At 43.0% G+C, this 27349-nt stretch overlaps 2 protein-coding genes across 5 annotated transcripts in view; both read right to left on the minus strand.

Annotated features, from left to right (window-relative positions):
* SYT1 (synaptotagmin 1) overlaps nt 1-27349 on the minus strand; it is a 512267-nt gene that overhangs the window by 463334 nt on the left and 21584 nt on the right. The gene's annotated exons all lie outside the window — the stretch shown is intronic.
* On the minus strand, nt 24339-26135 carry LOC140909416 (uncharacterized). Its single transcript, XM_073338679.1, has 2 exons — nt 25447-26135; nt 24339-24859 (listed from the first exon to the last, which is right to left on the minus strand). Exons 1-2 carry the CDS (start codon nt 26033-26035, stop codon nt 24339-24341), a joined length of 1110 nt encoding a protein of 369 aa, XP_073194780.1. The 5' UTR covers nt 26036-26135.

Here is a 27349-nt window from a genome sequence, read left to right on the forward strand (position 1 = left end):
TCTCCCCCTTAAAATGTATTATTTACTAACCTTCCAGACTCTAGTGTTTTATACTGTGGCAAATTGTCCCTCAAAAGCTCAGCAAACAGGAAACTCACTTAACATATTCAGCCCCTACATGTCTTCCTGCTTGCGGGATTAGAGACCTAAAATATAGATGTTACTGTAGAATTTTTGCAGACACCCAATACAGTCATGCCTCCCTTCAAAGTATAATTGTAGAAGCACAGTATTGATTTTCAATTCCTGGAATTCTAAACTACACTCAAAAAATGGATAAACATTACCAACCCCATATCCTGTTTTTCCTTTTTATCAGAACAGAGAATTCTACTCAAATAAATATATGCACAGCATGTGCATTTTTCCTGAAGTCAAACTAAATGCATAGCACTGAAAAAAAAATCTTTACAAGCAGCATGTTGTGCATTTATTGTATGGCACTCTTATATTAATGTGCCCTGAACCAATAGATTGCAGGAGAAGAGTAAACATATCTTCCTTTCATAGAACAGCGCCTATTCCATTATATGTTTAAATATCTAGATGACTATTGACTTTGCAGAATCGCATGATCCAATCATAATGACCATTGCCTACTACCTTTTGCTATCTAATTACAGACCAAACAGGCTAGTAACACGACATTTTTGTTGAAAGTGATTGTGTTATACTCTACCTTCAGCAAATTCGATTGCTTCCATGATTAAACTATTGCTTCAGCCAAAAAGGGTAAACACAAACCGAAACACTGTAGTCCAACAGTGACCAGTAATATCTTAAAAATGTATAACTCTGAGAAGCATTTGTATGAAAGAATTGTGTTGCAGCAAACAAAGTAAAAGACTGGGGAAAAAGAACCCTTGAGTTCCCAGACTACCTCTGACTAAGGTCTCCCTTAGTGTCATTAGGCAAGTTACTTAACCTTTCTGGATGAAATATCCCATCTGTAAAAACAAGGATTATATTTGCGTTTACCTTTTTCACAGGGGTTGTGAGGACTAATTAAGGTAAATTTTGTAATGTGCTTTGAACACGAAAAGCAGTATATGAAGTTCTAAGCGTAACTATGTATATATAAGACGACCCAAGGGGAAAAGCAGGATCTAGTAACACTTTAAGTGCATCACTTTCAGAAACAAAAGAAAGTCCCTCTTCTTCTAAATGTCCTCTTCACATCACTGTGCACTGCCAAAACTATGGAGCGGAAGTTATTTTCCTAATATAAGGTATTGAATCAAAATGTATTTACTAAGAAAATGTTTGATGGGTCTAATTTCTCTGGAACTCCAGTTATTTTCATGTAACTGGATCATTCATTTACATTTAGGCCTAGACTGCTCTTGGCCTAACTCATCTCTCATTAAAGTTAATGGTCGATAAACACTTTGGAAAATCCCACCCTTAATCCCCCAAAACTTAATTCCTAACATTTTATAAGTATCTAGCATAAAGGTATTCGGACGATGACATACCTTTGTTAAGAGTCAAGAGAATTGCCATTAGCTTTTCTGTAAGTGCTCCCAGTCAGTTTTTGTGAAGGAACTCTGGAAGTTACCATTGGTTCAATCCTGGTCCACACTGAAGTCAATCGACATTATGCCATTGACCTCAATGGGAGTAGAGCCAGGCCTTTTTTCATGATATTGTACAAATATTGGGAACACGTGTATGTGAACACAGGGCAGACGGCAGGAAGAGAGATGCTTTCTGTCTGAGAGCCATAGATGTGTAGCCAAGTCTCCTGAATGGTCAATCATTTCAAAAAGAGGAGTTTGTGAGTGAAGAATTACTGCTAAGGGGCTCGACGCTTGTCTATAGTCAAGGATCTGGAAGCTGGTTAAACACACTGTATCACAATTGCACCACAGTACCAGCATATTGCTGTTTTTGAAAAATACATCAAACATAGCAATGACTCAAGCAGTGTTTCAGGGGAAAAGGTCACTTTGTCATGTTGCACAAAACAGCTAGCCTCATTCATTTACAGTCCTGTAGGTTGCAGCAAAGGAAACCCCAGAGTTTGAATAGAATAAGCTCTGAAAGGTAGGGAAAACTCATTCATGGAGCATACACTTCATCACATTTAATGCCATCATATAGCTCCACTGCATTTGTGCGATATTTTAGTAATAGCTCTATGAACATTATGTATGTCCACCATATGTAAATCCAGGGACCAGCACAACCTTCATGGTACAAATCAACAGTACCAAAGAAATAAGATTTAACGTATTGTGGCAAATTGCTGGCACTACTTTGATGGGTCTCGTGCTTTCTCTTCTTGGGGAGGGTTCAGGGCACCGTTTCTCATTCCTGAACTGGGGTATTAACTGGCCCACTAGTGTCCTAGAGGAAGGGACTGGAGAGGGAGTGACCTGGGCCCACCCTCTACTCCAGGTCTCCGTCCAGGGGCCCTAGGGATAGCGGTAAACTGCTTGAACTAGTGGTTCCTTCCCCTGGGCTACTGCCCTCTCCTGCCCCTCAGCTTGTGGGGCTTCCTGCCCTCCCTCTGCACAAACCAGGTGTCCCTTTACCTAGGGTCTCGGTCATCTTAGCCCACCGCAGCACTTCTCCAAACTCTCCTCTGCTTCCCTCCAAACTGCTCTCTGCTCCAACACCAGTCCACTCTGCTTCAACTCCTTCCCTTGTCTGATTGAAGCAGGAGGGTTTTATCAGGTGACTGGCTTCAGGTGCTCTAACTAGATTCAGGTGTTTTAATTAATCTATAGCAAACTTTCTTCCCTCTACAGGGAATAAGGCTCCCTTCTAACACTCTCCCGCTGCCCTCTAGCCATGCTGTATCACAGTATGCTTTATGTCACTCTATACTATGCACAAAAAGAAAAAAAAAGTTGTAATGGATTTTTCTAGGATTTATTAACTAGATGTTACTACAGAGTCATCCACTATCAGAAAAATTATATTAATTGGAGTCCAATTATTTCTATTCTCAGAGATGTCCTAAGAGAGTAGGTGAACTTATTTTCAGGTCATGTACTGTAAAGCTAAAATTTTAATCAGACAAATTTAAAAAACAGACAAGTAACCAATCTACTATATTTTATTTACATCCATCTGAAATCCCCTCCATTCCTATAACAACATAAGATTGGCCACCCTGGGTCAGACCAAAGGTCCATCAGCCCAGTGCCCTGTCTGCCGACAGTGGCCAGGTGCCCCAGAGGGAGTGAACCTAACAGGGAACCATCAAGTGATCTCTCTGCTGCCATCCATCTTCACTCTCTGACAAACAGAGGCTAGGGACCATTCCTTACCCATCCTGGCTAATAGCCATTAATGGACTGAACCTCAATGAATTTATCTAGTTCTCTTTTAAACCCTGTTATAGTCCTAGCCTTCACAACCTCCTCAGGCAAGGAGTTCCACGGGTTGACTGTGCACCGTGTGAAGAAGAACTTCCTTTTATGTGTTTTAAACCTGCTGCCCATTAATTTCATTTGGTGGCCCCTATGAGTCTTCAGGAACCATGTCACTAGCATTCACCTAAGGCGGCAAAATACGCTTATGTTTCTTTTTAAAGGCAAAAAATACCAAGTGCCAGCAATTAAAGTCTTGTGTGGGAACCTGGAAAACAAAGAAGAAGAGAATCACTCTGAGGAAGTTGAAGTAAGGCAGACTGGCTGAGTGAGCCATCCACAACCCCTCAGACAGAAAAGCTGATCTCATCAGGAAGGAATAACTGGAATAACAAGATTATGGCAAAATGAGAAAACTACAATGGCTCTCCATAATTCAAAACATCACTCCCCCAACACATCCAGGGAGCAAGACCCTGATGACATAACACCACACAGGCCCTGCAGTCAGGCTTCATGGGGCGGGGAGTGTAGAGATGAAGCATCCAGATTGAAAGGCCTTCTCACCACCTGTGAGGTTGCTCCAGATAAATTGCCACAAAAGAGGCCAGCAGGAGTGGAACAAGCTCATGGGGACTTAAAGTTGGGCATCCAAAATGGAGGCACCAAAAATCAGGGACTCCTTTCTGAAAATTTTAGCCAAGATTATAAAGTGACACCGCCACAATTCCATTCTATTCTGTATAAGTTTTTATACTGCACTAATCACTGGAGTATCTGAGGCAAAGAGTCCTGTGGCACCTTATAGACTAACAGACGTATTGGATCATAAGCTTTCATGCGTCGGTATTCACCCACGAGAGCTTATGCTCCAATACGTCTGTTAGTCTATAAGGCGCCACAGGACTCTTTGCCGCTTTTACAGATCCAGACTAACACGGCTACCCCTCTGATACTTGTAATTCTATGTCTGACAGTTCTATGTCTGAGTGTCTTCCAGTAGTGCAGGAAGCAACATGATTACTCATCTATCACATGTTGTTCGTTCTCTCAGCTGCTCCCCAGAAGGAGAAGCATGTGGAATGGAATGTCCTTATTTGGTGGGGGGGTAGAAGGGGGAGAAGAGGGTTGGTTTGCTGTTAAACATACCTGTTGCTACATATTTATGCTAGAGAAGGCAAGTTACAGAAATGTGCCTTGCTCTTGGAATGGAAGGTGGTGAAGTTTTTGATAGTCCTTAGTTCCTGGAGTTCATTCCCCAATCTCAGACAACCCGCAGAGAAGGTCTTACTCTTGAGAGTTCCATAGTGCCAGAGGAGCAAGTTAGGGACCACAGTCTTCATCGCGGAGCTTTGAATGGTCTTTTAGGTAACCTGGGTCCAGACCACAAGTGCTTTGAAAACCAAGGCCTTGAACTTGATTCAAAATTCTATGGGAAGCCAGTGTAGAGAGCAGAGGATGGGAGTGATATGCTCACAATACCATGTGCTGCTGAGGAGACATGCTGCAGTATTTTGTACTAGTTGGAGTTTCCCATGTGCTGATGTTTTTATGCCCAGGTAAATCACATTGCTGTAGTCCGGCTGAGAGCTGATGAAGACATGAGTAAATGAGGCCAAATCTTCATCTGCCAGGATGGGATGAGTCTCCTAGCCAACTGGAGATGGTAGAAAGCATTACTCATGGTTGCTGCAATGTGGGAACTCAGTGTCAGAGAGGAATCCAAGAGTACTCCAAGACTAAGTATGGAATTGACCAATTACAGATGTGAACCTTTAAATCAAAAGCGACTGCACCATGGCTGCAAACTCCTCAAAATGTTTTCCTCTGCCCACCAGTATCACCTCTGGTTTGCTCAGGTGCAGCTTCAGTCAGCTGTTCTTCATCCAGGAATGAATCTCTTCCAAGCACTGGGCTATCTTGGCAGTAATAGTGTGGTTCTATGCAGTGAATTATAGGTAGAGCTGTATTATCATCTGCATATATCCAGCACTTGAGTTCATGTCTGACTATTCCATCTAGTGATTGCACATAGATGTTGAAAAGTGCCAGAGAGAATTGATCCTTGTGGAACCCCACAAATGAGAAGTCTAAGGGTGGAAGTGCAATTTCCCATTACTACTCTTTGGTTGCATCCCTCCCAGGAAGGACTAAAACCATTTTAGCACATTGCCCTGGACTCCTGCCCTTTCTCTCAGGCAAGATAGCAGTATCTCACGGTCAACACATTGAATGCTGCAGAGAGGTCCAGAAGGATGAGCATGGATGTCAGTCTTCTATCCACTAAAGAAGTTTCAGTTCTATGTCTTGGCCTGAATATACATTATGTTGGGTCTAGAATGTTGGCTTCACTTAGATGAGCTTGTAGTCAGTCTTTGGCTAGCTTCTCTACTGAGGAATGGAAGGTTTGACACTGGTGATAGCTGGCCAGAACTGAAGTATGCAGGGCGGGTTTCTTCAGAATTGGTCAAATTACTGTGTGTTTGAAGGAGGAAGGGAAGATTCCTTCTCTGAATGAAGCATTGGCTATTTTGGTTAGGAGAGGCACCAGCTATTCATGACTCTTTCACAAGCTAGAAAGGGCATGACAATGAGATCACAGGAGTTGCTCGCTCCCAATATCACAAATCCAGACCCCTAGACAATTTTGTATCCCCAACCTGGGTGTAATGCCTCACATCTGTAAGTCACTTGGCATCTTTGATCTATTAGTCTAGGCAGTCCTGATATGTATTTTTGCAAGGAAAAACAATGTCCACACATGTGTATGGAACTCAATTTACTTTTATATTACAACATATCAACATTTTCTCCCACCTCTCTCTAATGATTAAAAACTACTAATCAAGCTGATGGAATCAGAGCTGTTGATTAGTGCACTGCATAATTAGAAACAATTCAGTAGCTGGAATGGGTTAAGAAGAGTTGCGTAAAAAGCACTCCTTGATTAGTACCACTACCGGTTTAAAATTTTTTGTTCATAAAGAGAAGAAAACATGTATGTACACATACACATTTTAAAATTTCCCTGAGCTTCGCTTTACTTGCTCTGATACCCTATTACAAACCAAATAATTAGCATTCTGAACCATAGTGGAAAATAGCAACCAGAATTATCTCTGGTTTAATGTTTTCTCTGGTTGGATAATTCTGTTATGATTTTCAGAGGGTATACTTCATCTTTAGAACAGATAGCTATTACTTGGGGTTATTGATGTTGAAATTGGAACAAGTGGAACTAATCTAGAATCCTGTGTTGCTTAATCTTTCCTACTGTAAATTTTAATTATTCTGCTATTTTTTTTTCGCTTTCAGAAAGAAAATCAGCTTTGGGCAGAAAGATTAGAAAAGATGTTTATATCCCTTACTACATTTTGGACTTGATAGGGGGGTGCACATTTCAAAAGTGAATTGTTGTTTTTTTCCTGAATGAGTTTTGTAATGCATTCATTACTTTTCCAAGTTGATAGCTAATCATTTAAGACATTAACATCATGCTGGAATCTGCAATTCTGAAGTTTCTTACTGTTTATTTTACAAGTTGACTGCCATTTCCAAACACTTTCCCAGAAGTGAAACCAGAATTAATTTATACCATCAAAAGTCATCCTGTCCTGTATCATTGTCCTTTCCTTTTTTATAGGTATAACATTTCAAAAATAAAATTAATTACGATGATCAAGGGAGATAGACCTAATGCATGTAACCCATCCTCTATACACAAAAGATAAAGAAAATATGTAGGTAGAGAAACTGACAGATAAAGTCACTCTCTGTGTTTTATCCTTCCTCCTTAAAAAAAAGGACAAATATATACTTTTGCTAGTTTACTACTGGCCCTGAACCAGCTCTCATTGTGAGCAATTTTGTTGACTTCAGTGGGAGCTGGGGCAAGCCCATAATGAGATAAATAGACAATATATTTTGTTTTGATTAAATACCTCAATGTTTTCTAATTGTTTATTGAATGCATATGCAATGCAACTGAACAATTATTATTAATGTTTAAGTGACTTTAGAAACTGAGCAAATGGATTTTAGATATACTTTCATAAAATTGGTCATTAAAGTTGTTGCTTTTGACAGTGTCGGGGAAAAAAAGGCAATGAATTTATTATTCCCCCTTTTGCACTGATAAACCAATCACCAATACAAAATGTATTTGTCAGTTAAACTGACACTTGCATTTTGGAAGCCTCTAAAGTATCAATTCCTTCCAGCAAGTCCTTGTAAACTAAATTCTTCATGATGCATAGATCCTAGAGCAATGTTTTGTACTTGTGCAGCCCAATTACAGCTCGATTGCCTTATCACCAGTAACTTCCCCTCACAAGTGATCTCTGGCTGCTATTTAGCCATGTCACGGTATCTCTCCTTTCACATGTGAAATATGAAAGTGCATATAAACACACTTTAAGGTTATGCTGAATCTCACATGGACTTAGGTTGAGACCTAAACTGTGTCTAAATTGTTACTCAATACTAGATTCCTTGAGAAATAATGGAATCAGATTCTAGACAGATTTAAATGGCTAAGATTAAGGGTAGGGACACTGTGGCAGCTGGTCCTGGCAGCAAGGATCAGATTACATTTAGTGACAATATAACTATGGGGGGTGGGCAAAGGGGTTGGGTCTCTCGACCTTGTAGTGATTAGAAGTTGCAGGTAACTCTCTCTCCTGCTAATTAGGCATCAACTCACCATTTTTGCTAAACGGGGTTGGAACTACAAGGGGGACTTAGGTACCCAGCTGCCACTTTAGGCACCTAATTCCAATATTTAAGTGCCACAGGCATTCACAAAACCCGAGCTCAGCTTCTGCTTAACCCTATAGGCACTTAAAGTCCCTAGCCCAGGGGTTCTCAAACTTCATTGCACTGCAACCCCCTTCTGATAACAAATGTTACTACATGACCCCAGGAGGGGGGACCGAAACCTGAGCCCGCTCGAGCTCCACCCCCCGGGGGTGGGGGGGGGGAAGCAAAGCCGAAGCCCAAGGGCTTCAGTCCCAGGCAGGGGGCCTGTAATCTGAGCCCTCAGGCTTTGGCTTTGGCCCCCAGCAAGTCTAAGCCAGCCCTAGCAACCCCATTAAAACGGGGTCCCAACCCACTTTGGGGTCCTGACCCACGGTTTGTGAACTGCTGCCCTAGACAACTAAGTTTCCCCCATTAAAGTTCCACGGTCACCTAAATTTCAGTGGCAGGGCATGTGCATAGCTGCCCAAGTCCTGACACTGCCCAACAACTCAGCACCTAACTCATACCTAAGCCCCAATGGGATGCAAAACTAGGCTTCCTATGCCTATCTTGCATTGGAGCCCAGCCCAGCATGCCTAAACCCACACAAAGAATAGAGGAAGAGGTGAGGGTGCATCTCCTTATAACGTTTATCCCAGTGGTTAGACCAAATTCCCAATCTATCTGATGTGGAGCAGGGGAACTGGAACCTGAGTCTTCGACCTACCTGGCTGAGTGCCCTAACCACTAGACCATAGAGACAGTCTTACTCTCGCTTTGGCCCAATGAATATGTCGCTAAGATGCTGTGGTTTACTCATCCAGATCTTGGAGAGAATTTATCAAGACCTTGGTTTTAAGTGGGCTGGTTAAGCCAGAGATAGTTAGGTTCCTCATCTATGCATTGTCTGTGATGGGATGTTCCACTTCTATGAGAGAGTCTTAGGCAGTTGCTCTTTTATATAAATAAGTTATATTGTCAGCATGTGAGTCTCTAAAATAGTTAAGGCTTCAATTAAGGACATTACATTCATCATCAGTGATCCTAGTTTTCTGTGGAAACCCCCCCCCCCCAATAGTTCTCAGATTTTAAAAAAACAGAAAAAAAACCAAACAAAAAAACCACCATAATCTGCTTTTCTGCAATTAAAATGAAATTCTGAGTTTTAGTTTCCCTAGCCACAATTTATATAAAAGTGTCAGTTGAACACAATGTTTTATGGATATATTTACAATTTTAGGCAAGTTCAAAGCATACCAGTGCCATCAATCATTATAATAAAATAAAATCTGTAGAATTGCAATGTGTATTTCTTATATATATCAAATATTTCTATGTCTGTACTCTATATTTTCAGATTTTTTTTTTAAAGGCACAAAAAATAAAACTCCTAGTATCAGTCCCGGGTGGCTGGGCTCCCGCTGTCAGCTGAAGTCTTATTAAAATATGTAGAATCTGTTTGGCCCAAAGAAGGTTGGGCTTAGGTTTATGTGGCCCTCCTGTCTAATAAGGTTGGGAAACACTGGAAAAAGTGACACTGGCACTTTCAGTAAAATTTAGCTAGCAGTTAATGTGTGTTTTTATTTTTTTTCCCCTCCACAAAAATGTAAAAACTAAAGATGCTCTGTAAAAAACACAAATTTCACATTGGAATGAATTTCTAGGATCCCTGCTCATCATTAATGTCTAACCTGAACTGCTATTTTACACATCAAAAACTAAGGTAGGTATAGATTTTAGAGATCCAAATATCTACAAAACATGTCTAATTTAAATCATAACACGCACTGCTAATTATAATCAAATTTTCATAGGGCTTCTCTGCTGAAACCTGGTCATGACACAGAAATTTGTGCACTGAAAAGAAACAATGCAGTCTCAAGTGTAGTGTAAGCACAAGATAATGTAAGGTCAAAAGAGAGCATTCATGAACTGCATGAGATACTTTTCCTTTCCTTTCTTCAGGCCCAGCAAGCTTGTTGCATTGTATACTTGAGACATGGAACCAGCAGTGTGTTGAAGTTAAGAGTGGTATTGGCAATCACTTTGTGAGCTTGTTTACATTTCAAAATGCAATCATTTAACTGTCTTTTATATGGAGTAATTGAAAACGAGTGCCAATATGACAAAGGATAGCTGCAGCCTTGGTATCAGTGACTACTCTCCCTAAAGGTTCAGATAGAACCTAATTTTTTTTTGCCTTTTTCCTTCCCGAAACAAACTTCTCTTAGGATTTTGGGATGACTTGATCTGGTTCCTGCGGCAGGTCTCCTGCTTTTAAGTTGTTAGTGAGCATGCACAACTGAGAACCATTTTCTCTATTGTCAAGATGTGTACATTATTTTCTATAAAATGTGTTTAATTGCTTTTGGAGGTAGGTGGTATGTGTATTTATGGGTTTAAAAATAATTATATAACTATTCAGAAGCTAAGAAGTTCACTGTCTGTATGTTTATGGGTGAGAGCTAGTATTCAATATGTGATATTTACCTCCGAGAATCTCTCAGCTGCTACAGAACTGATTCTATGATACCACCCCCACTGAAGGGTGGGTATTTATATGGCACCTAACACAATGATCCATGACTTGGACTCCTAGGTACTGCCAAAATAAAAATAAAAAGACCACCAAGCATGGTTGTAGCCCACTAATTATAATCATTCCTCCCTGAAGTGAAACCCAATATTTGCAAATATATATGGTCTCAATCATATTTCAGTCAAGCTTTAAGTATCTAGGCCAGTACCTTCTCTTATGTTCTGGCAGCAAAAAGCAGCTGGAAAACCAGCTTAACTGGCTACCAACACTAGGCAGCATTGAGATACCATGACAATTCTGTGTCCCCTGCTTCTAGTTCCACCCTCACTGGTCGGCCGTGTGACAAAGATGCTTCAATCAGAAGCAACATACTAGTTTTATTGATGGAGAGACAGAAATGAAAAAAATCACAGAGAGGATTAAAATTAAAATACAAATCCCTTATAAACAGCTCACAAATTTTAAAATGTAGTCTGTCAGATTGATACTGATGCAAAGGAAATAAAAAGAAGAGACGGGTTTTTGCCTACTAACAGGATATATAGGGGAAAGGAGGTTTTCATTTTTAATATTTTTTTCCCCAAAATTAGAATAATAAAATCCATTCATCATTCATTTGAAAATCACGATCTTGATTAACGTACTGTATTGGGATGATTTTAAACACATCATTGTTAATTAATAGTGAAATTCACTCTGTGCAGAATAGCAGCACAGACCTATGGACCACTTGAGTCCTCAAAACACCTGGGATCTAAATGGTGCATAGGTCTTGCTGGCTCTGCACAACCATTTCACCCTAAAGGTGAAAATGAATCAACTACATTGGATGCACAGACAAATAATTCACAGCTACTTTGAGAAGTGGGATTTTACATTTCAGAAGTGACCACACACCTCTAGCCACCTCATGAAAATCCAGGCAACCTTGTTCTGAAACACAGCTTATGAAAAATGTAATGCTTATGCAAGTGCAATTTGTGTTCTCCTTTGGATTTACAATTACTTTTTCTTCCCTTATATGTGTAATCTCACTCCATCTTCCTGAAATTTCAGTTCTGCTTATCAAAACATAAGACAATATCCCAAGTTTTAAATAGATCACTGCAGCAACTACCTTACCTCTTCTGTAAGAGCTGCTCTACTAACAGAGCAAGATAAAAAGTAAGCACCTTTCATCAAGAACCAGCCTCAGTGCAAGCACTCAGTCAAATGGTCCTAATAAGTGAAAGGCACCAGAATATCAGCAAAACAAAGAAAGGAATACAGACAAAGCAAAAGCTCAAAAAACTGCAGTCTCAAATGTCTGATGCCCTATCTTATGTCATACAATTCCCTCTTAGCTTTAGGAAAGCTGAAAATGTTAATTTTCTTTCTTAGTTATGAATGTCAGTCTCAATTGGGGGGTGGCAAAGAAGGGGGACAAAACCATACAGTTCACAATTTTGAAGGAAATCTGCATCACTGCAAATTACCTCAATAACAGACAATACACATAACTGCCACCACTAATCAGGACTCCTAAAACAGACACAAACTCAGAGGGATAGCACAGGGCGTATCCCCACTTCACCTGTTTCCATTTCTTCTTAGCATAAATGAATGCCTTCATCTTTAGTAAAGCCGGGAAGTAAATAAGAGTCTGGTGCATCCAGACAATCTCTCCCTAAAGCAGGTTCATCAGTTGATCACTAGGACTTTTCTGATGAGAAAATTGATTGTATTAGAGCCAGTCTTTGTGATACCAGGAGGCACTGTCAGCGTGAGCTGGCACATAGAATCATAGAATATCAGGGTTGGAAGGGACCTCAGGAGGTCATCTAGTCCAACCCCCTGCTCAAAGCAGGACCAATCCCCAATTTTTGCCCCGATCCCTAAATGGCCCCTTCAAGGATTGAACTCACAACCCTGGGTTTAGCAGGCCAATGCTCAAACCACTGAGCTATCCCTCCCCCTCAACATATGCAGATGCTCCTCAAGCTGAGGCTGATATTGTGGGTGAAGAATCTTAGGTTGTGTCCACACTACAAGTGCCACAGTGGCACATCTCCAGCACAAGCAGCTATGCGGCTGTAGTGTAGACGCCTGCTACAGCAACTAGAGAGGGTTTCCCATCAATGGAGTAAATCCACCCTCTTAAGAGATGGTGGCTAGGTCACCAGAAAAATTATTTCGTTACTTTAGCAGTACTTATAACCAGGGTTTAGGAGAGCTTAGCTAAGTCTCTCAGGGTTGTGAATTTTACACACCTGTAAGTGACATAGCTTACATTGTGCATCAGCAGAGATGGCACTTTTAAATTCACCACACAATCCTCTGTCACTCGAGCTAATGGAATAACTGATACCAATAGTACATTGTCATACTCCATGTGAACCAGCACACATTCTCTTCAGATCTGGCAGGTTGCGTCACTAGAGGGGGATGGGACACCTTGCCATTTGGGTTTCACAGATATGTACTGATAGCAAAGGAATGGTGTACACTCAGGAATCTTGGCTCTGGAAGGGTCTGTGGTCTAACTGGGCACAGCCTCTTCTGCCCATTCCTCCTAAGCTTGACCCCTTCTGCCCTGTTCCCTCCAAACTGTCCCTGTCCTGTCTCTTCTACATCCCCAGCTCCTTTTCCCAATCCCATTCTCCTTGCCTATACACTCCCAGTCTCCAGTCCTCAGGCTTCTCATCCTAGTCCCAGTCTTCTTCCCCAGAAAATGCTAGTCTCACTCCTCCAGACTCCCCATCCCAGTCTCCTTGACAGCCATTCCAGCACCCCATTCTCCTTCCAGGTCCTTCTCTCCAGTCTCTTTGTCCAGTCCACCCTTTCCCAACCCAATTCCTCAACCCCCCCTCTCTCCCCCAATTCTGACCTCCAGTCCTCTCCCACCTTCATTCCCTGTCCCCACTGGCTCACAGTTCCAGTCTCCTTTTGAGGGGTCTTTGTTCAATGACAATGTCCACTCCCCTTCAGATCCTTGTGCCAGTTTCTAGGCCCTTCTCCCTGGTCTGGATCTCGTTCTCTCATTATGGTCAAAGCAGGCAGCTTCTTCCTGCATGAAGCGTGGGCCCAGCATGTGGTCACTGAGAGCACAGGAGAGGCAGTCTCCCTACTCTCAATTCAGTGCTCAGACTTAGTGCGGGGTGCCAAGCCCAGAGCTGAAATTGCAGAGGTGTGATAGAGAATGGCCTATTGTCCCATTTCTCTGGTTAAATATTTTTGGATTTCCTATGAACCATATCTGAGCATGAAATATGCAGCTCTGTCAACCCACATGTGTTGCACACGAGTAAAGGAGAATTGGCAGAGTAAGTTATGGAATGAGAAATTGGGTTCATTGTTACTTTCGGTTATACATTACCCAAAGATGTCTGCCGTGGTCAAAAGTAGGAATTAGGCCTTTAGAATATTGCAATGGAAAGAAAAAATATCAGTGTCCTTGATAGATGCAATTATATATGGGAAGGTAGTGAATGTTTCTCATTAAGAATTCATGATCATCTGCCAATGTTCAATTATCAGTTGAACCTTGAGTGGAAGACTTACTGCAAATTACAGAATTTTGCAAATTAATGCATAAAAGTTGGATTTTCAGAAGACTCTACATTATTTAGGAGTACCATTGAAAGTCACCTAGGCTCTTTTGAAAATCTGACCCTAAATGAACAAACAAAAAGGCATTGCTAAATGTACTCATTTATTTTGTCACTTATAGTTTAATTTTAATTATTCATGATTATGCTTCCTCGTATAATAGTAAATGTACCGTACTAGCTTTTATCATAAATATATTAGCATTCACTATTAAATCTTTCCTGAGAGATGACAAGAGACCACCAATATTTGTCGAGATTATAAACTTTGTGGGTTAGGAAAGTGCAGATTAGGGAGGCTGGCTGCACTGCACCTGAAGCAGGGGGGACATTGTCCAGGCTTGCCGGAGGAAGGTAGCAGTGCTTTATGGCGGGGGAACAAGGGGAAGGAGGTCAGAAACTGCTGCAAAAAGGTGGGTGGTGGTCAGCTTGGCGATGCTGACTCATCCCCTGGGAACATAAGGGTGGAAGGCTTTAAAAGGTGCAAGCCCTGACGTTAGAAGCCCTTTCACCACACAACAGGCAAGGCAGCACCCATCTTCCCTCCCCTCGATGTGATAAATATCGGGTTGAGTTAGGATTTGCTGTGGGCATTGAGCTAGTTGCTCCTTTGTAGGGGGGTTGGGAACGAATTTTTCCCTCACCACCATATCAGCTTAGGTGGAGTGATGGTTTTTTTATTTTTTTCACCTTCCCAGCAGGTATCAGAGAGGACCTATTATGGTGAGAAGGAAAGGGAGTTAAGCTATGATGTCACACCCATTATGTAAGTGTGGGATGGATGTCTAGTGCAGGTACTCCATAGGGAAGGCACCCAGTGACCCCAGATAAATGGCCTGCTAAAGGACTTAAAAAGAGGTGCTTCTTAAAGGAACAAAATGGGGGGGGGGCACGGGTTCAGGGCTCCTTTGATTGGTATGACAGGGAGCCAACCCCCCTTCCCTATAGCAGACCTTAACTCTCAGGGAGGTGTGTGTGTGTGTGGGGCGGGTTGGATGGTAAGGTCTCAGCCATGGGTTGGCTGGGGGACCTGGATGGAAAATGAAGTGGGGGTTAGTGGAAGCCCTGGGTAGTTATTTGAATGAACATGGAGTTTCCTGCTCTGTACACTTTCATTTGCCAGACATCTAATAATAAAGTTGTGGCCTGATTAAATATTTTGCAAGTGTCTCCTGTCCTTCTTTTGGTATAGCTGGACAATCTACTGTATCATGTTGGTGGGACAAATTCTGCCATTTGACACACATGCATAAATTCTCGTACAGCAGATGGGACCTGTGCAAGTGTTTTTAAAGTGTTTTGGGTGTGGTGTGGTGCTGCGTTTTAACGGTCAGATCCAGGGATTATAATAATTTTGTAGAATCACTGAGGTTCATGTAAGAAGAAAGCACTCAGTGTTCAGCCCACTGGAAACCTGAGGGAGATTTCAAAGACGAACATTTTTTATAATTTTATACCAGTTGAAATATATTTAAACATTTGCACCCCAAGTCAGAATCAGGCTTTGAGATACTTCCAATAATAACCAATCATCACAAAGTCACAATTACTCTGCTAACATCATTAACTTGCTTGGAATATTTGGTCTAATATATGCTAATTTAAAATAACTAGATACTCTATCCTAAGAAATCAGACTTATTTAAAAGAAACAACATCTGCATCTCCTTTCTGATTTTTTTTTAAATCTAAAAAATTAGAAGACAAATTATTCTTATTAACATTTTAATTTTTTATTTCAGTATAATTCTTTCAAATAGATTCCATGTTGGTCAGTTTTTAATAGATTGGCATACTAAATGTATCTCTCTAGTGCTGTTCTTTTGTGTTCATTGCTCAGCCATGGTATGTTCTGATGTTTCTTGATGAAAGAGTTAACCCAGCCACTGTAATTTGCACTTTCTTTAGCTAGAGAAAGATAAAGCAGGATTTAAAGCCCATTTTCAACTATCCTCGTAATACAATAAAAGGCCACTTGCTTGTTCAACTAATTCTGACTTTAAGGCAATTGGCTTATTTTAAAGGCTCAGATCTTCAAACTGCTTTCATTTATAGAACAAAGAAAATAATCCAGATTTTGGAATAAATCCCAGGAAAGAGCCTATAAATTTCCAATCTGATGGTGCTCTTCAATTAAAACACCTATATAATTTTTTCAATTTACTTTTATACAAGAGGCAGTAAAAAACAAACAAGCAAAACAAAGAAACCAAAAAATAAGCAGCCAACAGTTAGCCATATACCATTTCAGACATTTTCTATCTCAATATTATTCAGAAACAGAGTAATAATGGAACCATATACTGTAATTTATTTTATCTTGTCAGCAGAAGTGAACAACAAGCTTGGATAATAAGTTGCAGATAATAACTTTTTAAATTAACCGATTCTACCATCAAGTTTCTTTCATATATATAACTGTTCTTCTATTTAGTTGCATTTAACTGTCATCGAAGAAGCAGATCTGCTTTTATAAACTGAACAATCTCTTTTTATTATTATTAAACAACACACTATGAAAATTAGTTTCATAGGAAAAATTAACGTGAATTCGTGTGACCAAGCAACGAACAAAGACCTATTATTGAATGAATTAACTTCATTTTTTGGGCTTGTTACACCCTACAGTTTTTAAGATAAGCACATATAAATTGGGAAAATGTATCAATTGCTTAATGGAATATTACTGCTGAAGTCATGCAACAGGTGATGAGAGAGATGAACAAAACCCCACTGTGGCCTGGCCTACACTACAAGCTTAGGTTGACATAAGTTGCATTAAGTTGATCTAATAATGTATGTGTCTACACTACTGAGTCCCTTCCGCCAATCTAAGTGGCCTGTAAAGTTGACTTCTCTATTCCTCCCCTGCGAGAGGCGTGCTGCTTGATTCGACATCCACAGTTCGAGATAGGGATAGTGTAGACACTGTTGTGTAATGCGAATGAATTAGCCACCAGGAGGTGTCCCTCAGTGCTCCGCTGTGACCACTCTGGAGAGCGCTTTCCACTCCACTGCACGTCAGCCAAGTACACAGGAAAGAGCCGCTCCCCTGTTAAAGCCCCAGGAACTTTTGAATTTTCATTTCCTGTTTGATCAGCGTGGAGAGCTCGCCAGCATAGCAATCACTGAGACTCAAGGCCACAAACGCGCTCCAGCATAGAGTACACAGGAGGTGGTGGATCTTACTGCAGCGTGGGAAGAAGAGTCTGTGCAGGCAGATCTCCGATACAGCAGAAAAAACACTGACATCTATGCCAAGATAGCGTAACTCAGACAGACCCTGGTCGTCAGTGGGCAGGATCAAACCTGGCGCTTCTGAAGCTTAAAGCATGAGCCTCTACCACATGAGCTAAAAGCCAACTGGCTGTTAATTAAGGCTGTAGAGCAAACTCATTAATCTCTCTCCAAGTGGTCTTGGAGCCACTAGATGGGACGGAATAGCACACCCAGGAGGTGCGTGGGTTACAATAGCACAGGGCATGAGGGAGAAGGGCTACACCAGGGGCATGCAGCAGTGCCGCATGAAAATAAAAGAGCTTCAGCAAGCATACCAGAAGACAAGGGAGGTGAACAGTAGTTCTGGTTCTGCTCCCCAGACATGCTGCTTTTATGAGGACCTGCATGCAATTCTCAGTGGCGCCTCCACCACTACCCCAAAATGCTCCGTGGATACCTCCCAGGAGCCCTGGGCAACCTTGAGCAACAATGAGGAAGACATTGTTGACTAGGAAGAGGAGGAGAAGGAGAATGTGAGGCAGGAAAGCTGAGGATCCATTCTCCTCAACAGCCAAGAACGGTTTTTAACCCCCGAGCCCATCCCTTCACAGGACCAGTTGGCGGCGGAGCGTGATGCTGGGGAATGTAACTCTGGTGAGTACGTATTTCCAATCAAACTGTAGGGGTTACATGCTATTATTTTTTACGTTTAATCTGAACAAAAAAGTAGGTGTAGTGGGAACCGGTGGCCACTCCAGCTACACAGAGCGTGCGCTATGAAAAAGACTGTTTATGTGCATGGGAATGGCCCGGGAATCCTCCAGGGATCCTCTAGGAAACTTTCATGGAGGTACTCTTCAATCCTTTGCAGAAGGTTTCTGGGAAGGGCTGCCTTATTTCGTCCACCATGGTATGACACTTTCCCATGCCAGTCCAGCATTAACTCTGCTGGCATCATTGCAGAACACAGCATTGCAGTATAAGGACCAGGTCTGTACCCAGACGCTTTCAGCATTTGCTCCCTTACTGCCTCTGTTACCCTCAGCAGAGTGATATTGCATAGGGTTACCTAGGGGAAACGGGGGAAGTTTTCAGTGCTAGCCCTTAAATTGCAAACAATTCAACAAGGAATCCGCCCCCCATTTGGTGAAATATGGGTCATACAACCATGCTTTCCTAAATGTGCCATGGTTGTGGTTAGAAGGGATCACCGTGTATTGCAATCTGGGAGGATTCCTTTTTGTCTCCCTTTCCACCCCCCTCCACCCCAAAACACGGTGCCGCTTCTATAAAAAACAAACTATTTGGGGGGCTTTACACTGGTGCTTGTCCTCAAGCAACATGCAGATTGCCAGGGGAAAGGAGGCTTTTCCGCAGTTCCAACCTGCGATTCCAAGGATGTCTTCACAAAAGCTGCAGCAGAAGACCCCTCGCCCCATGCCTTGTGGCCTAACTCACCATGGTTGGAGCAGCAGACCGACTCTTGCAGTAGCCAGCGGTTGTGATTACGTTGTGGTGTGCAGTGACCAGGGTAGTAATTTAAAAAGAGTGCTGAAAAAATAAGTTTTTTTTTAAAAAAATGGGTGAGATGAAATAAACTGGATTTCAGAAGGGAAAAAGTTCCACACCGTCAAACCTGCCACAGCAAGAGTCTTGTTTGTCCACTAATTTCAAGCGTGATAACATAACTTCTAATCACCAGGTAGCATGTGAGCACAAATACTTATCAGGTGGTGGCTCAGGGCCAAGGTCTCGAATATAACCAGGGCAATTCTCATTCAGAGCTTTATATAATCCGCCATAGCCTTACAGGTATGTCACCCTCTACGTGAGCCAGCTACAAGGACAGGAGTGGAACACATGTTTTGCTAGTAGATTTCACTGATATTGGCCGACAACAGAGGAACACTGAGAATCTGAAATCTTGGGTTCGATTCCAGGTTCTGGAAGGAAGTGTGTCTGGTGTTCACAGACCTTTCTGCCCTGTACTCCCCAAGCCTGATCTCTTCTGTACTTGTCTTCTCCTCACATTTCCAGTCCCTCCTCCCTCAGCTCCTTGCCGCAGTCTGTCCCCTTCCTCATTCTAGTCTCCTCTCCAAGCCAGCCCCAGAATCCTCCTGCACCGCTCCTCCCCCGACCTTAACCCTCACCCCAGTGCACTACCACCATCGCCACCATGTCCCCGTTGGCACCCCAGGGCAGTCGCCTAGCCCGGCCAGTCCTAGCTCCTGGTTCCAGTCTCCCCTGCCCCAATCTATTCTCTCTGCCCTCACCCCCCTCTGCATTTGAGCCAGGCTGCTTCCTCCCCCACATTGCCTGTGCACCGAAAAGGGGCGCTTTGAGTGTACAAGAAAGACAATCTCCCTGCACTCATTTCCTGTGCCCCGTGCCACAGCAGGAGCAATGCCATGGAAAATCCTCAACCCCTGGGATGGCTAGCACATGAGCAGTCTGGTTGGCACCTAGGAGCTGCAAAGGGATAAGCATGCTCAGGGCTACAGAATCTTCATTGAATTTTATGTGCCAAACTAACAAGACTACTCAACATGCGTGTACAGGGATTTTTCACAGGCTGTTAACTCTACCAAAGTTGGTGGATTTTCACAGGGTTGGCAAAAGGCATATCCCAGGACAACCTCCATACCCAAATTTCAAGCTCCAAATCATGGAAGCGCTCAAGCTTCTTAATTAAATGGGTTTCTTTATGGGCAAAACAATGTATTTTCCCCTAGTCTCATTCTTGGCAACAGCTTAACTATTTTAACTGAAACTTTTTTTATTTTTAATTTTTTTATTTTAGTTTTTTTTAAAAAAGAGCCTCAAGTAGATACTCTGCCTGAATTATTTCAGTTTGGCAAAGTTATAAGCAACTGAAGACAGGTCTTATAATGGGAAGTGTCAGGAAACCTTAGCTACAGGTGATGATACCAGCTCCACCTATAATACACACCTACATAAAACATATTCACTGCCTGATCCTGCCTCCATTGAAGTCAATGGGGGTTTTGCCATTGACTCAGTAACATGAATGTACAGTATTCAATCTTACTGTACCTGTTTATTAGAAATAAATTAATGTATTGCTATCATTATACCTCTTTATTCATTTATAGATAAGAAATTCTCACTGTGGTCCAAGTGTAATCTTTTAACCTGCATCAAATGTGCTAAAGTAAATGACAAGAACAATCAGAGGGACAAATTCTGTTCTCAGTTGCACCCGTGCAATCCCACAACCAGGAAATTGACAGGAAACAAAATTTGACACACATTAATTTTAATATATGCCATCAATAATCAATTAAACTTGAATCAATTTGATCTCCAGTTCTAAGCAAAATAAATTGCCACTGACACATCATGACAAATTTAAAATGTTGCTTCTAGGCACAAATCAATGTTGATATGCAATCATGTAAGTATGAAGTATTTATTGAACATTCAAATCACAACCAGACTGACATACTACTGTAGCAGTAAACAGTATGAATCCAACTAAGTGAACTCTATTGAACAACAATGGTCAGTCAACCATATTTTTGTTAAGTCCTTTGGGGGTATATCCTAACTTTGGAGGAGAACAGCAGCTGGCAAGTTTAAAAAAAAAACAAAAACCTATTTTTATTTTCTAGCATTCAGATTTTAGGATCAACAGAACATAATTAAGTATTTCATTCAAATAATCAACTCTTTCGATATACCACTCCCATGTTCACAAAAAGCAGTGTTAACTCCTGCAATATTTGGTGTTTTCTAAAGCCTCAAGCTCCTGGAGTCATGCCATAATGTGAGAATATCAGCTTTCATTTAACAAAAAGGTTTCAAATCCCCATGGTTGCACATACAGACACACACGGCTCAAAAATCAGAAGATAAATAAAAAGAACCTATAATTATTTTTAAAACATCAAGATTTTTAAGCCAATCTAATTTTTTTTTGGATGGGAAGTTAACTTGTGATTTTTGAACTCTTGGGTATGGTGATACTTAAAAATGAGAGCTATTAGGTGGCAAGCACTTTTGAAAATATGCCTCATGATCTCTTCAGCTGCAATCAACATATGCTCTTGTATTCAAATAACTTCTAGAAACAGTAAAGCACAGATCTTTAACCATAAAAGCTAAAAAGAAGAAAGAAAAAGTGTCACAAGCAATAATGTTTTAACATTCAAAGTGTTACAGCCACTTTATCACATTCACAGTGTAAGTCTCCTAGGGTATGTCTACACTACGGAATAAGGTTGAATTTATAGAAGTCGGTTTTTTAGAAATCGCTTTTATATATTCGAGTGTGTGTGTCCCCACAGAAAATGCTCTAAGTGCATTAAGTGCATTAACTCGGCGGAGCGCTTCCACAGTACCGAGGCTAGAGTCAACTTCCGGAGTGTTGCACTGTGGGTAGCTATCCCACAGTTCCCGCAGTCTCCGCTGCCCATTGGAATTCTGGGTTGAGATCCCAATGCCTGATGGGGCTAAAACAGTGTCGCGGGTGGTTCTGGGTACATATCATCAGGCCCCCGTTCCCTCCCTCCCTCCGTGAAAGCAAGGGCAGACAATCATTTCGCGCCTTTTTTCCTGAGTTACCTGTGCAGATGCCATACCACGGCAAGCATGGAGCCCGCTCAGGTAACCGTCACCCTATATCTCCTGGGTGCTGGCAGACGCGGTATGGCTTTGCTACACAGTAGCAGCAACCCATTGCCTTCTGGCAGCAGACGGTGCAGTATGACTGGTAGTTGTCCTCGTCATGTCCGAGGTGCTCCTGGCCACGTCGGCTGGGAGCGCCTGGGCAGACATGGGCGCAGGGACTAAATTTGGAGTGACTTGACCAGGTCATTCTCTTTAGTCCTGCAGTCAGTCCTATTGAACCGTCTTATGGTGAGCAGGCAGGCGATATGGATTGCTAGCAGTCGTACTGTACCATCTTCTGCCGAGCAGCCATGAGATGTGGATGGCATGCAGTCCTTCTGCACCGTCTGCTGCGAGCCAAAGATGTAAAAGATAGATGGAGTGGATCAAAACAAGAAATAGACCAGATTTGTTTTGTACTCATTTGCTTCCCCGCCTCCCCTGTCTAGGGGACTCATTCCTCTAGGTCACACTGCAGTCACTCACAGAGAAGGTGCAGCGAGGTAAATCTAGCCATGTATCAATCAGAGGCCAGGCTAACCTCCTTGTTCCAATAAGAACGATAACTTAGGTGCACCATTTCTTATTGGAACCCTCCGTGAAGTCCTGCCTGAAATACTCCTTGATGTAAAGACACCCCCTTTGTTGATTTTAGCTCCCTGAAGCCAACCCTGTAAGCCGTGTCGTCAGTCGCCCCTCCCTCCGTCAGAGCAACGGCAGACAATTGTTCCGCGCCTTTTTTCTGTGCGGACGCCATACCAAGGCAAGCATGGAGGCCGCCCAGCTCACTTTGGCAATTAGGAGCACATTAAACACCACACGCATTATCCAGCAGTATATGCAGCACCGGAACCTGGCAAAGCGATACCGGGCGAGGAGGCGACGTCAGCGTGGTCACGTGAGTGATCAGGACATGGACACAGATTTCTCTGAAAGCATGGGCCCTGCCAATGCATGCATGATGGTGCTAATGGGGCAGGTTCATGCTGTGGAACGCCGATTCTGAGCTTGGGAAACAAGCACAGAGTGGTGGAACCGCATAGTGTTGCAGGTCTGGGACGATTCCCAGTGGCTGCGAAACTTTCGCATGCGTAAGGGCACTTTCATGGAACTTTGTGACTTGCTTTCTCCTGCCCTGAGGCGCATGAATACCAAGATGAGAGCAGCCCTCACAGTTGAGAAGCGAGCGGCGAAAGCCCTGTGGAAGCTTGCAATGCCAGACAGCTACCGGTCAGTTGGGAATCAATTTGGAGTGGGCAAATCTACTGTGGGGGCTGCTGTGATGCAAGTAGCCCACGCAATCAAAGATCTGCTGATATCAAGGGTAGTGACCCTGGGAAATGTGCAGGTCATAGTGGATGGCTTTGCTGCAATGGGATTCCCTAACTGTGGTGGGGCCATAGACGGAACCCATATCCCTATCTTGGCACTGGAGCACCAAGCCGCCGAGTACATAAACCGCAAGGGGTACTTTTCGATAGTGCTGCAAGCTCTGGTGGATCACAAGGGACGTTTCACCAACATCAACGTGGGATGGCCGGGAAAGGTGCATGACGCTCGCATCTTCAGGAACTCTGGTCTGTTTCAAAAGCTGCAGAAAGGGACTTTATTCCCAGACCAGAAAATAACTGTTGGGGATATTGAAATGCCTATTGTTATCCTTGGGGACCCAGCCTACCCCTTAATGCCATGGCTCATGAAGCCGTACACAGGCAGCCTGGACAGTAGTCAGGAGCTGTTCAACTACAGGCTGAGCAAGTGCAGAATGGTGGTAGAATGTGCATTTGGACGTTTAAAGGTGCGCTGGCGCAGTTTACTGACTCGCTTAGACCTCAGCGAAACCAATATTCCCACTGTTATTACTGCTTGCTGTGTGCTCCACAAGATCTGTGAGAGTAAGGGGGAGACGTTTATGGCGGGGTGGGAGGTTGAGGCAAATCGCCTGGCTGCTGGTTACGCGCAGCCAGACACCAGGGTGGTTAGAAGAGCACAAGAGGGCGCAATACGCATCAGAGAAGCTTTGAAAACCAGTTTCATGACTGGCCAGGCTACGGTGTGAAAGTTCTGTTTGTTTCTCCTTGATGAAACCCCCCGCCCCTTGGTTCACTCTACTTCCCTGTAAGCTAACCACCCGCCTCTCCTCCCTTCAATCACCGCTTGCAGAGGCAATAAAGTCATTGTTGCTTCACATTCATGCATTCTTTATTCATTCATCACACAAATAGGGGGATGACTACCAAGGTAGCCCAGGAGGGGTGGTGGAGGAGGGAAGGAAAATGCCACACAGCACTTTAAAAGTTTACAACTTTAAAATTTATTGAATGACAGCCTTCTTTTTTTGGGGCAATCTTCTGTGGTGGAGTGGCTGGTTGGCCGGAGGCCCCCCCACCGCGTTCTTGGGCATCTGGGTGTGGAGGCTATGGAACTTGGGGAGGAGGGCAGTTGGTTACACAGGGGCTGTAGCGGCAGTCTGTGCTCCAGCTGCCTTTGCTGCAGCTCAACCATACACTGGAGCATACTGGTTTGGTCCTGCAGCAGCCTCAGCATTGAATCCTGCCTCCTCTCATCACGCTGCCGCCACATTTGAGCTTCAGCCCTCTCTTCAGCCCGCCACTTACTCTCTTCAGCCCGCCACCTCTCCTCCCAGTCATTTTGTGCTTTCCTGCACTCTGACATTATTTGCCTCCATGCATTCGTCTGTGCTCTGTCAGTGTGGGAGGACAGCATGAGCTCGGAGAACATTTCATCGCGAGTGCGTTTTTTTTTCTTTCTAAGCTTCACTAGCCCCTGGGAAGGAGAAGATCCTGTGATCATTGAAACACATGCAGCTGGTGGAGGAAAAAAAAGGGACAGCGGTATTTAAAAAGACACATTTTATAAAACAGTGGCTACACTCTTTCAGGGTAATCCTTGCTGTTAACATTACATACATAGCACATGTGCTTTCATTACAAGGTCGCATTTTGCCTCCCCCCCACCGCGTGGCTACCCCCTCAACCTTCCCCCCTCCCTGTGGCTAACAGCGGGGAACATTTTTGTTTAGCCACAGGCAAACAGCCCAGCAGGAATGGGCTCCTCTGAGTGTCCCCTGAAGAAAAACACTCTATTTCAACCAGGTGACCATGAATTATATCTCACTCTCCTGAGGATAACACAGAGAGATAAAGAACGGATGTTGTTTGAATGCCAGCAAACAGACTGCAATGCTTTGTTCTACAATGATTCCCGAGTACGTGTTACTGGCCTGGAGTGGTAAAGTGTCCTATCATGAAGGACGCAATAAGGCTGCCCTCCCCAGAAACCTTTTGCAAAGGCTTTAGGAGTACATCTAGGAGAACCGCAAATGCCAGGGCAAAGGAATCCTTTCACATGCTTGCTTTTAAACCATGTATAGTATTTTAAAAGGTACACTCACCAGAGGTCCCTTCTCCACCTGCTGGGTCCAGGAGGCAGCCTTGGGTGGGTTCGGAGGGTACTGGCTCCAGGTCCAGGGTGAGAAACAGTTCCTGGCTGTCGGGAAAACCGGTTCCTCCGCTTGCTTGCTGTGAGCTATCTACAATCTCATCATCATCATCATCATCTTCTTCGTCCTCCCCAAAACCTGCTTCCGTATTGCCTCCATCTCCATTGAAGGAGTCAAACAACACAGCTGGGGTAGTGGTGGCTGAACCCCCTAAAATGGCATGCAGCTCATCATAGAAGCGGCATGTTTGGGGCTCTGACCCGGACCGGCCGTTCGCCTCTCTGGTTTTCTGGTAGGCTTGCCTCAGCTCCTTCAGTTTCACGCGGCACTGCTTCGGGTCCCTGTTATGGCCTCTGTCCTTCATGCCCTGGGAGATTTTGACAAAGGTTTTGGCATTTCGAAAACTGGAACGGAGTTCTGATAGCACGGATTCCTCTCCCCAAACAGCGATCAGATCCCGTACCTCCCGTTCGGTCCATGCTGGAGCTCTTTTGCGATTCTGGGACTCCATCATGGTCACCTGTGCTGATGAGCTCTGCATGGTCACCTGCAGCTTGCCACACTGGCCAAACAGGAAATGAGATTCAAAAGTTCGCGGTTCTTTTCCTGTCTACCTGGCCAGTGCATCTGAGTTGAGAGTGCTGTCCAGAGTGGTCACAATGGAGCACTCTGGGATAGCTCCCGGAGGCCAATACCATCGAATTGTATCACAGTACCCCAAATTCGAGCCGGCAAGGTCGATTTAAGCGCTAATCCACTTGTCAGGGGTGGAGTAAGGAAATCGATTTTAACAGCCCTTTAAGTCGAAATAAAGGGCTTCATTGTGTGGACGGGTGCAGGTTTACATCGATTTAAGGCTGCTAAATTCGACCTAAAGTCCTAGTGTAGACCAGGGCCTAGAAACCCAAAGAGAATTTAACCCAAAGAGAATTTGGAATCTTGAGCCCATCCATCATTTCAAGGGGAAAAAAACAGCCAAAAATCCTTTCCTGGACAGAATATTCAGAACTCTGAATTGAACACAGAATTCTGAATCTGAACGTTTGGCTGAGGATTAAAATTTCCTACCAGTACTCACTGATCACAGTAAAACCCAGCATGATAATGTCTGTTAGAATCATCATAACTCACCTATGCATGAGGAAAAGAAAACAAAAAAAAGTTCTGGCTGTTTTTTCATTATTTTACCCATATTTTCTCTTCAACTAGCATAGTTGGAGCTACTAAAATTCTTAAGCACCCCAGTTTAGACCACTCTGGTGATTGGGAACCTTGGAGAATCCCATACCTTCTGGTGCAAGGCACTGCTGGAAGTCATATCTGGAAGCAGATCCCCACAAAGTGGCAGAACTTCTGGAAACACCTTGTTCAAAAGTTTCCTCTTCTAGTTTCATTCTCCTGAACCATCTAATACCACAATCTCCATCAGTTACCACCAGGACTACACCCTCTAGTTCAGATACCTATACAGAAGACCCCTCTTTCATTTACTGTCCAGGCTACTGGTTCCTTTAAATAGTTTTATCTACTACTAAAGATAAGATATTTCCTTTTTCTTTCCATTTGTTCACTCCTCCCTTTATTGCTGTTTTTCCAATTTCTTTTTCATGTTACAATCTTAGTTTTTTGGTTTCTTTTCTTATTGTGTGATTTGACTAATATTTCCTCATTACCATAACAGAACACTACTTGAAATGCTACAATACTAGTTAGCAAACTGTCCTTTATTTGTTTGACACTTACTACAATCATACAGGATCACTTTCAGTTGCATATTCTTCCAGTTCTTTTTAGTCAATTCTTCACTATCTGCAGACTAATTTACCTGTTGCACATTTTCAGGCACCAGAGCCAA

The sequence above is a fragment of the Lepidochelys kempii genome, chromosome 1, assembly GCF_965140265.1.
Source record: "Lepidochelys kempii isolate rLepKem1 chromosome 1, rLepKem1.hap2, whole genome shotgun sequence".
Taxonomy (NCBI): Eukaryota; Metazoa; Chordata; order Testudines; family Cheloniidae; genus Lepidochelys; species Lepidochelys kempii.